The sequence below is a fragment of the Oncorhynchus gorbuscha genome, linkage group LG19 (assembly GCF_021184085.1).
Source record: "Oncorhynchus gorbuscha isolate QuinsamMale2020 ecotype Even-year linkage group LG19, OgorEven_v1.0, whole genome shotgun sequence".
NCBI lineage: Eukaryota > Metazoa > Chordata > Actinopteri > Salmoniformes > Salmonidae > Oncorhynchus > Oncorhynchus gorbuscha.
This window is the reverse complement of record NC_060191.1, coordinates 49889726-49901704: the sequence shown is the minus strand read 5'-3', so window position 1 is coordinate 49901704 and position 11979 is coordinate 49889726. Positions and strand designations below refer to the sequence as shown.

At 42.8% G+C, this 11979-nt stretch overlaps 1 protein-coding gene across 1 annotated transcript; it reads right to left on the bottom strand.

Annotated features, from left to right (window-relative positions):
• Window positions 1-823: 823 nt before the first annotated feature.
• Window positions 824-11495, bottom strand: LOC124006418 (prolyl 4-hydroxylase subunit alpha-3-like). Its single transcript, XM_046316424.1, has 12 exons — window positions 11345-11495; window positions 10983-11212; window positions 9878-10027; window positions 9673-9724; window positions 9079-9242; window positions 8607-8783; window positions 6082-6146; window positions 5469-5628; window positions 4406-4468; window positions 4034-4102; window positions 3107-3203; window positions 824-1103 (listed from the first exon to the last, which is right to left on the bottom strand). Exons 1-12 carry the CDS (start codon window positions 11439-11441, stop codon window positions 1033-1035), a joined length of 1395 nt encoding a protein of 464 aa, XP_046172380.1. The 5' UTR covers window positions 11442-11495; the 3' UTR covers window positions 824-1032.
• Window positions 11496-11979: the final 484 nt, after the last annotated feature.

The window sequence follows — 11979 nt, the reverse complement described above, 5'->3', positions numbered from 1 at the left end:
ACATTCTTATTTTCAATGACGGCCTGGGAACAGTGGGTTAACTGCCTGTTCAGGGGCAGAACAACAGATTTGTACCTTGTCAGCTCGGGGGTTTGAACTCGCAACCTTCCGGTTATTAGTCCAACACTCTAACCACTAGGCTATGCTGCCGATTTGTAGTGAGGTCAGAGACTCTGTGCTAAACCAGATGCATTCATCCAATTATCTGGTTTACAGACCATGACTAATTAATTATGCCTCTGAATGGGCGCTAGAAGACTAAACAGGTTTGACTCATATGCACACCATTAGTTACAAGGAGATGAGCAATAGAGAGCACACCAAATGTCAGCAAGCCCCTCCGTGGGAGAGATGACTACCTCATCTCCTGAACTGACAGCATGAATGGGAAAAAGTCACAATAACCTTTTTCCTCTGAATCACAGCGCCGCTCTTAACTACATTCTTAAGGTGTGAGATGGTTAGAGAAATATCATTCAAAATAAATTGTGATGGTAAAGATTAGCGCTGTGCTAATGAGATCAGTCCATGTGAAGCGTATCCTGACAGATTCAGTGCATCAGTTTTCAAAAGGCTGCATTATACTTTTAAAAAAAACATGTTTTTCAAACAAACTGACACCGGAGCCAAACAGCCTAGCAGCGTTAACTAAAACCAGCCCAGTGTGTGAGTGTAGAGGCCTCTCTCAGAGAGAGCTCTGCTCCAGCAGGGACTGACTGGGGAGTGGGAGCAAGAGGCCACTCTGCTTTTGGGGCTGATTGCCAAATGCCCTCCTCCACCCCCACCACCTCCTCCTTCCCAAAACCAAGTCAGCCCCCTGCCATTCCAGCTCGTTCCCTTGTGCCTGAAGCGCCAATCACAGATGCAGGCTGCTCTTTGGCTGCCTTCCTCTCCCCCAGCCTCAAGCGCTCTCGCATGCCTTCTCTTGCTCCTCTCTCGTTCCCTCCCTCTCTGCCTGCGTGGTGCGCACAGCTCCATTGTGGAGGCTGGTTCTTGTACTCCAAGTGGTCCCAGCAGCTGCTTTCTCTCTTCTCACTCCTCAGGATTGGGGCTGCAGCGTCTCTGGAACTCCTGGCCGTACTCATGGATCCATTTGTTAGCCACTGGAACAGGGCATGGACAACAGAGAGTATGTGTTAGTAGTTTATGTCACAGAGTAGTCAAACAAACATAACATATCATATACAGGTGTGTAAAAAAGAGTTGTTAAATATTCACTGACATTAAAATCACCAAAAAGTGTAGACACACATTTTTATATAGATCCCTTGTATGGAGCCATCAATTTTTTAACTATATATAACCAGGTAGGCCAGTTGAGAACAAGTTATCATTTACAACTAGATAAAGATAAAGCAAAGCAGTGCGACAAAAACAACACAGAGTTACGCATAAACAAACGTACGGTCAATAACACAATAGAAAAACATCTGTATACAGTGTGAGCAAATGAAGTAAGGAGGTAAGGCAATAAATAAGCCAATAGAATTTAGCAATTTACACTAGAGTGATATATGTGCAGACGAGGATGTAGAAATAATGGTGTGCAAAAAAGCAGAAAAACAAAAACAAATATGGGGAGGAGGTAGGTAGTTGGTTGGATGGGCTATTTACTGATGGGCTATGTACAGCTGTAGCGATCTGTAAGCTGCTCTGACAGCTGACGCTTAGAGTTAGTGAGGGAGATACAAGTCTCCAACTTCAGTGATTTTTGCAATTCGTTCCAGTCATTGGCAGCAGAGAACTGGAAGGAAAGGCAGCCCAAGTAGGTGTTGGCTTTGGGGATGACCAATGAAATATACCTGCTGGAGCATGTGCTACGGGTGGGTGTTCCTATGGTGACCAGTGAGCTGAGATAAGGCAGAGCTTAATCTAGCAAAGACTTGTAGATGACCTGGAGTCAGTGGGTTTGGCGACAAATATGTAGTGAGGACCAGCCAACGTGAGCATACAGGTCGCAGTGGTGGGTAGTATATGGGGCTTTGGTGACGAAACGGATGGCACTGTGATAGACTGCATCCAATTTGTTGAGTAGAGTGTTGGAGGCTATTTTGTCAATTATATCATCGAAGTCAAGGATTGGTAGGATAGTCAGTTTTATGAGGGTATGTTTGGCAGCATGAGTGAAGGAGGCTTTGTTGCAAAATAGGAAGCCGATTTTAGATTTAACTTTGGATTGGAGATGCTTAATGTGAGTCTGGAAGTAGAGTTTACAGTCTAGCCAGACACCTAGGTATTTATAGTTGTCCACATATTCTAAGTCAGAACCGTCCAGAGTGGTGATGCTAGCCATGCGGGCGGGTGCGGGCAGCGAACGGTTGATGAGCATACATTTAGTTTTACTAGCATTTAAGAGCAGTTGGAGGCCACGGAAAGAGTGTTATATGTCGTTGAAGCTCGTTTGGAGGTTTGTTAACACAGTGTCCAAAGAAGGGCCAGATGTATACAGAATGGTGTCGTCTACGTAGAGGTGGATCAAAGAATCACCTGCAGGAAGAGCGACATCATTGATATATACAGAGAAAAGAGTCGGCCCGAGAATTGAACCCTGTGGCACCCCCATAGAGGTCCGGACAACAGGCCCTCCGATTTGACACACTGAACTCTATCTGAAAAGTAGTTAGTGAACCAGGCGAGGCAGTCAATAATGGGAAATTGAGCCTTATTTCCTTGTTATAATCTTAGTTCAAATACATGAACACACAGTAAAATAAAAAAATACAAAGTATATACTTTCTCCTTTAAGTGTCTCTCAGAAGCAGCCACTCACATTAATTACTAATACCCCTCTGTGTTTCCTTTAGCCTTGTCACTGACTGTGGGATCCAAGATGGAGTTAAATTATGTGGAATGGAGGCCCACATGTTTAGCATCCCAGAGCAGTGCTCAGCGCCTGACCTCTTCTCTAAATTGTCCCCAACTCTATCTGTATAATGCAGTGCAGATGTGGCCCCAGGCTCCAGCCGTGACTTCAGTATGACAGGCAGGGGCTACTGGAATAGACGTAGGGTCCTTAGCGTTCCACATCTTACACTGCTCACTGTACCTGTGTGTTTTTCTATAGGAACTATGTGGCGTTCCCGGTTGTCTCATTAAAGCCTCTTACCCCATTTGTCCCCAACAAGCACAGGGCAGCCAGCATGCAGAGTGTCCCCATCTCCTTGGCCGTTCCTATGGAGGTTCCACCAGAATAGGGCAGCATTCTGGAACACAAGAGACATTGGAAATGTGTCACTAAAAACAATGGAACAAAACATTTCAAATCGTGCCTGGATTTTGTGGGCCACTATCGTGCCTGGAATATGTATGGTCTCCTCTTCTACTTGACAATCCTAAGCCATTGTACCTCAATGAAAATCAAATGTTGTATATATGTATGTTAAAATCCCACATGCATAGCTGTGCTCCATGTACAACATATTTGACAATTGATATGAGGGAAAGGGTGCCCAGTGAGAGAGATTTTTTCTAACACTCGAGGAAAGGAAGTGAAACCTCAATAGAATCCAGGTTGATAGGTTAAAACCTGGTGAGGTCCTGTGTCTTTTCAACAGCAGCTCATTTATTAAACCAAACACTACACTGTGGATGCATCCCAAATGGCATCAGATTCCCAATATTATGTACAGGGCCCTGGTCAAAAGTAGTACACTATAAAGAGAATTGGGTGCCATTTGGGACACTGCCTATGGCTCCTCTTTACTCATCAGGCCTTCTGCCATAAGAACAGTCCTACTCAAAACATCTTAAGAAATGATGTGACCTTTCTGAGGAAAGAATCTCTTATTATTCTTGATGGCATTTTAACACCTGCACAGAGTGAATGTTTAGGAGGATATGTGTTCTGGCTTGAGGCAATTTTGATGGATAAACAAGAAGGTAAAGCCCATGTCCAAAATAGAATCCTATTACCTATTAGAGTGCACTACTTTTGACAAACACTGGTAACAAGTAGTGCACTCTGTAGGGAATAGGGTGCCATTTGGGACATAGCACACGTTTAGCCAGCAGCTGATGTGAGCAGTGCATTTACCTCCACAACAGGAACGCTAAAGTTAGCGTGGATGAAGGCTGTGGACCCACCTGCGTCCACAGAGCTGAGCTGTGGAGGATGACAACATTCTCACTGAGTTGTGTCTAGTCTAGCCTCTGTGCACACGTCAAAAAAAAGCCATCCATGCCGGGATAAGGAGTGTGGAGTTTGTCCAAATCTCACAAGCAGACATTCTTTTTCATACCACATTAACTTGAAGTTTGACATCTCATTGCAATTTCAATAAGAAAATACTGAATTCTAATTCTGATTGAAGCGATATAGCGTACAGTATCTCCAAAGATGCCTTTACTGTATATCCACAAATGAGACAAGCATGCACATAACAGGATAACAAGATAAAACACTTACGTATATCATGAAGGTTGCCACTCGATTCCCAGTGTTGAGCCTAAAAAGGGGGCTTGATGCTGACTGGTTACATGAAGGAAATAGTACACATAAATATATAATGTCCTTACCATGGCTACGTCTCAAATGGCACCCCTATTCCCCTATACAGAGCACTACCTTCAACCAGAGAACTATGAGCCCTGGTCAAAAGTAGTGTTCCAGGTGTAGTGGTTCCCAAACAGTGGGGCGCGTCCAGCAGAGGGGAGGCGGGGAGCGCGGGTCCCCCTCCCCAAAATAAGTTGTAATACTAGAATGCAAAAGGTGCAATTTCAAAATTGGGTAGTTTTCCTCTTGTCATGTCAGTTATTGCAGACCTTAGAGAGCTATTTATATCCTGTCAGAAATGTTCAGATCAACTAGTCTATGTCAGCTAACGTTTTGTAGCTAGATTTTTTAGTCCATAGATTTTGGATTAATGTTCGAGTCACTCAAACGAATACACATTAGACATGGCAAAATCTACAGAATTGCCAGAAAATGTCCTTTAAAACGGCAACATTTTCTCTCCAGCCATGACAAGATGTGTATAATTGCAGGAAATAAGCTTTAAACCTGCAAAATGTTCTCTCCGCCAGCAAGAGGGGTGTGAGCAGTTTGTGCAATGAACAGGGCTTGTGCCCATAGAAATAGACGTGGCATGCACAGGGGGGGGGGGGGGCGTTCTCAAATGCAGGGGGGTGACAGGTAGCCTAGTGGTTAGAGCGTTGGGTCAGTAACCAAAAGGTTGCTAGATCGAATCCCCAAGCTGGCAAGGTACAAGTCTGTCGTTCTGCCACTGAACAAGGCAGTTAACCCACCATTCCTAGGCCGTCATTGTAAATAAGAATTTGGTTCTTAACTGACCTGCCTAGTTAAATAAAATAAAATGCTGGAAGAGTGTAAAAGTTTAGGAACCCTTGTACTAGGAAATAGGGTGATGTTTGGGACACAGACCATCACTCAACACTAACACACAAAATGAGGGTTCACTATTGCATGAAGTGTTTATTACTTAAGTAATAAGTGTCTAGTAAACACTCACAGTTGCATGGTCAAAATGAGGTTCATAGTGTCCTCCAATCCCATAGTTCACCACTTGGAGGTACTCTGCATACGGAGGCTGCACATTGAGACTTGTGAGCAAGGTGATTCTCTGGTCCAGCCTCCCAATGATAGGGTGGGCTGTGTCCTTTAGCCATGCACTGAAAAACAAAACACACACTCTCATAATACAGATCATGTCACTGTCTTGGTTTGAGCTCGACCTGATGTTATGTACACTCTGTCTTCTGACAGGTGGCGTCATTCCTACTTGATGTGCAGTCCTCAACCGATCAATGCAGATTGACTCGTCGCTCTACCTGATGTAAAACAATAATGTACACTTCACCTTCCACTGATACTGTAGGTTCCAGAGGTGTTCAGCTACGTTCCATTCAACAGGTAAAGTTTATCCCACAGTTAACTATCATACATTACATGTTATAACTAATAAGCCTGAAAATCATTAGCCCAACCATGTTATAGTGTTATACGGTATATTCACTGGTTGCTGTGAGGGTGCATTGTTCTGCTGATGCTTTTATTACTGCTTGCAGTGTTATAAAAAGGAACTGTAAACTATACATTTAATAGTGACATGTTTCTGATAGTACCTCTTGCTGATGCGATACTCTGCAGTAGCCTGTTCCTCTCCAGATGCCACCACAGATCTCCTTAACTTATGGCACAAAAAGAGAGAAGACTTTCAATACTCAATCATTGTATACAGCAGTAACTTTTTAGGATCAAATTGCAGGGCTCTGTCTGACAAGAGAAACATGAATGATGTGAGGATAGAGAAGAACACATCTGAAAGAGCACAGTAAATAACATACAAAAACAAACGTCAAAACTCAAGAACCGCAGTAATTTTCCAACGAAGCTGTGTCTGACGGAAATATTTGACTGCCATTTCTATCTACACCCTCTCTACATACTTTGAACTAGACAGCTAATAGTAAACCCTTGGAGCCAAGCATGAACACCTGAATACCAATGCTCAGGCAATGATGTATGTGTCTATGTGCTCAGGGCAAGGAGTACTGCATGTGCTCCAGGCTACAAATGACTAATACTCCAGGCCGAGTCCCAAATGGCATCCTATTCCCTATATAGTGTCCTACTTTTGTAGTGCACTGTATAGGGAATAGAGTGCCATATGAGACACAGGCCAGACCTGGTTTTAATCAACCCACCAGAGCGCCATGAAATGTTGACATAATGAGTGGAGGGATTTTAATTTGAAGAAGGGGTGGAAAACCTGTTGAACAATGCCAAAACATCCCAAAATCTAGGAGATAATTTGGGTTACAGCATCTCGCCAGAAAAACAAAGTCAGCCAATGAACGCTGGTGTGAGGAGTTGTAGGAGGACGCTTTCATTGTAATGGCTGAAATTGAATAAATGGAGCGAAGTCAAACTTGGTTTCCATATGTTTGTGATTGATACCGTTCCATTAATTCCATTCCAGTCATTAAAATGAGCCCATCAGTACAACGCAGACATTCTTCTTCCAAACCAGCTTGGACATATTTTAGCGGGCTAAATCTATGATGTTTAAATTCCCATTTACTCTGTTCCATCTGTCTGCGCAATCCACTGTCTCATCAGCCCAGGCAGGGAAATTATAAACTTTATTTGCACTACAAAAATAATCTAGACATTATCTCACATTTCTTTTAGACTAATATTTAGTTTTCAACAGCGGAGATTTGTATAAACCTCACTGTCATTGTTTCAATATTCATATTCGATCTCCAACTGTCCCACAGTAATGTAATGAACGTGTAGGGGTCGGGAGTCGAGAAGATAGAGAGAAGCAGGCAGCTTTCTCAGCCAGTCGAAATCATGAATCAGCTGGCATCGTTTTTATAGATGTATACAAAGAAGAAGCAATTGAAAAAGGTCAAACGAAACGAAGTGCGACTATTTTACAGTCTTTCCAGCTTCAGTTTGAAGTTATTGTGTTAGCTGTGTTGTTGGCTAGCTCCTCTGAACAACAGTGTCCTAACGAGAGAGCACATTTTTTATGTCAGACGAAATCATGTATCCAAATAAATGTCACTAAAAAACAGCTTAAACTAATGCACCTACTGTTGTCATTCTGTATGGCAATTGAACACTTAGAACGAACAACTGGGTCGCGTCCATAGATACAGAATCCTAGATTTGTGTCAGGACTATATCTTGCGGAAAGATGAAATAGTACGAATAAATTCATTAAAATTATGTTTTTTAATGAAAATATGTCAATCATTATTTGAATATGCTGATAACCCGTTGTATAAAAGTGATTATGCATTCAAAGGCGGTGTTTGTTGGATATATTGGCACGGTTTGCCGGCCCTCGGCTTGTTCTCGGGCTTAACACCCGTGCCAATATATCCAACAAACATCGGCTTCTCAGGCATTATCACTTATTTGTTAATATTTCTTAATATTGTAAATATTGCAACCAGGTCACAGAACAGAGACTGAGCCTTTCTAAAGCCCTTGATAGATGAAGTATTTGAGATCACAAACATGCAAGAATAGAAATGACAATACTATCATACCTATCAATCCTATCATACCTGCCATTGTAATCTAAGCTGTAACTATTACTTGGGTGAAAAACTAGCACCTCAGTGGCAGTCTAAGCAGCCAGACCACAGGGGGAAAAAAGCAGATTGGAAATTTCCTAAAATAACCGTTATCCCAGCAGAGCCAAAACAAACAGTGTTCTGTGTGTAGAGTCACTCTCCTGCTCAATCTTTACTGGAGTCATAAAATAGGCCGTTGACATGTAATGCATTTAATAATCCTTCAGATGCGCAAAAACTAATCATGACACAGGAGGGTATCTTCTATCAGATATGTTATTTAAAAGACACTCGTCATTTTGAAGGGACTTGGAAAGTGAATGTGGTAATCAGAATCAATGTCATGACAATGGAATCTGGGGCCATATCCATCAAGCATCGGAGTTGGATGGCTGATTTAGGATCCATTTAGCCTTTAAGATCATAACGAATAAGACTGGACAGGGAGGACTGGATCCTAGATCAGCACTTCTTAGCCGAGATGCTTGATACATACTGCCCTGATAGGCCTTTTCTGAGTAAAAGGGGTGACACCATGGCAGTAGATAGACACTCACCCCTGTCTGGGCGAGGTCCTTGATGCGCTCTGCCTCTGAGCCAGTGATGAAGCTGTGGTAGAGGACCACATATGGCTGCAGGCTCAGCACCTCACGTCTGATTGGCTGCAGTAGTAGCCCAGGACTGTCATTGTTGAAATAGTCACAGAACAGCCGGGTGTTTTCATAACACATTGGCTGAGGAGAGAAAAGGGCTTCTGAAGTCATTACTGGATCCCAAACATGGAAAGAAAGCAGCAGTATTTTCTTTTCATCCTCAGAACTTTAAAAACTATTTTCTTTCTCTGTGAGCTCCAGAATGTAGCCAAGTCTTAGTTTTCCACATATGGTGTCTCATATGGTGTCGTACATTTAAAAGGACAGCATGATTTCAGTTCTGTTTGGAGCATTCCTAAAAGCAAATGTATCACTCAATTGCTTCTGCATATAGCCGGCTGGGTGGAGGAGATTACAATATCATAGATGAGTATACCGGAGTGCCCTGTGTCCGACACAGTCTCTCGTAGGTGTTCCTTGTCCGTAGATAGGTGGTGTTAGGCCTCTTCAACCCAGTGTCAGCACTCAGTAATGGTGGATTGTCAACAAGTAGTCGCTCATACTTCTCTACATTCTTCAAAACTCTCCTGTTCATGGGATCTTCAGGAAGGGAATCATGTTAATACCATCAATATGATACCATGAGTTTGGAGAAACAAATCACAGCGTCCAGTTGGTAAAATAGAAACAAGCGAGCAGTACAGATGTTTTCCTGGTCAATGTACGTCGTTTTATTAAAAGGAGGCCTGAATTGTAAGGTCCAGGTCCATGTCTGCATCATGCACAGTAAGTATACAGTACTTCAGGGTTCAGCTACCGTATGGGGAAATAGGCTGATATACAAAGCAGATGGTGACCATGATATATGTAGTCAGAATGTTATTTTCATTGGACAGGATAAAGAAAGTGGGCCGGAGTAAACCCCATGCTCGCAACGGAACATACTATGTGAGATCCAGAGGCAGCAGTTTAGACCGCTGGACCACCCCAGGCCACACTAAAGTGAAATGTTTCAACTAGACAGGCTTACCATGGTTCAACAACTCCTGAGAGAGACTCAGTGCATAGGAGATGTTTCCTGTCTGAAGCAAAACAAAAAAGTTACATTTGGTCAACAAAATGCTGAAAGAATCACATCTCTCTACAAATACTATTTTCAACCAGTAGGTCTATTTTTTAAAGAATCAGATTCAAAATCAGAATGACTTGTATTTCTATGTGCAAAATAGACACACCTTGAAGTGAGAGAAGGCCAAGTGATCCAGAGCATCTTCCAGAGTTCCCTCATTCTCTGGACTCCATCCCCCCCCCGCCCCTCGGAACAGACGCACTGACTCCTCCAGCCACTGCACTGAGTGGTAGTAGTCCTCCAGCTCATAGGCAACCTACCATACAACAACAGGATGTTAGCATTAGAAAACAACAGAAACATTTTATAATGACAAATTGAGACACATTATTTTCCTGAACAGTCATACAACATACTCAAAATATATGTTGGAAGGAAAGAGTGAACACCTTTTTAGCATTGTAAATATCATTCTCTCACATCTAGAGCTGAAGAGAAGAGAGAGCGACGTAAAGTAAATGTAGTACTATGATTGTTGATTGTGACTGAGGCTTTGTACGGGCCCTGGAAATGTGAGAAATAAAGCTAACCCTTAGATAACCCTGCTGGTTTTAACAACTAGGTTTTAGCCACCACAAAAGTGCAGTTGAAGAACTATTACTGCATGCAACATGCCAAACGGAGCATCTGTTTACACATGGTCACAGTCAGATAATCCTGGTGTTAGCACAAGTGAAGGCAAAGGCCCTTACTCCACATTCTTAGACTTCCCTAAACAGATATGATGTATTTTCCATACTGTCTCTCCCACACAGTGCACCGTGTGCACTGCCACTGTACATAAACAGTAGGATCCATTGAGGAGTGACTCATCATGAGGAAGACATTGTCCGTCTTCCAAATGTCTCCCTATTCCCTTTATTGTGCACTACTTTTGACCAGGACCCAAAAGACACTGTACATTACACACTCAACACAACACATACATTGCACATTACCCTTATCATACACACTTCTCATAAAGCCACATACTGTAAGTAATACATATTGTACATTCCCTTAGTCAGTGGCGTACTTTTGACGTTCAGGTATGATGGACATGGGAATGAAAGAGTGCTTATGCCTGTTCAGCTTACGTGTGGGATTTGTGTAACCATTGGCTGGAGGGAGCTTTCATCATTGTTAGATCCACACGAGACAGTGTGCACGAGGAGAAGGGTGGAGAATCAGGTGCAGCCAATGATTAAATGGGTGAGTTATTGGTGGCTTACCTTCCCAACCAGGAAGCAGTCATCCCCAGAAAGAGGAACAGATATTGTGGGACTGTAGATGTCAATGGGGTTGCCGTTAGTGATCCTCTGGAAGTGACCTCTCACAAGTCCCCCCACTTGAAGGGCATAAACATCCTGCAGTCTCATCAACCCATTGGCCGCCCCCTGAAGGTCCTCCAGTTTTGGCAAGCTACCCTCCTCCTCTACCTCCTCGTAACCGGACCTGAAGGCTGAAACACAACACGGGGGGGGGTGATGACAGAACACAAAAAGTAGACATGGACCTTTGTCAAACTTATGTCCCAGGTTATGTCAGTTGTACGGACCAGATTGTTTTTTTTTAAGTCATAAGAGGAAACAACCTTGGGTGTTCTCTTGTGCTTCATCACTGTAGATCAGGTGAATCCACTCGGACTGCAAGCGCTTGATAAGAGTAAACGCCACCAAGGGGTTTGCCATAGCAGCTGATGGTCCATTGTACACCTCACTGTGCAATTCTGACACCTTTGCATAAAACCTGCAGAAAGAGTCTATAAGTGCTAAAGGTTTAGAGAGAATATCACCCTAAGGTGATACCATGGTAGATGGACAGAGGGGAGACAACCATGCAATGATGTATGCATGAGGTTTTCCATTCCAGTGATTCATCAATGGCATATGTTCTGCAAGGAATACAAAGGCCTAAGTATGATGATAATAGTAGCCTATCATGAAATGATATGGAACAAAATACAATAAAGGACACACAGCCCAAACATATAGCTTTCTAATTCTTAGACACAATTATTTAGCTTTATTTGTTCTCTTTCTTTCTAAAACAACACCCTCTAAACCTTAATAATTAAGCCTACAACATAAACGAGTGATAAACTATCAAGCACACATGCATCATGACAACGTTCCCTGTCTGTTACTCACCTTTTGATGTCTTCAAGTCTCTCCGATTCGTGTTCAATATACGTTTCTAAATGATCAATAAGTTGTCTTTCAACAATGA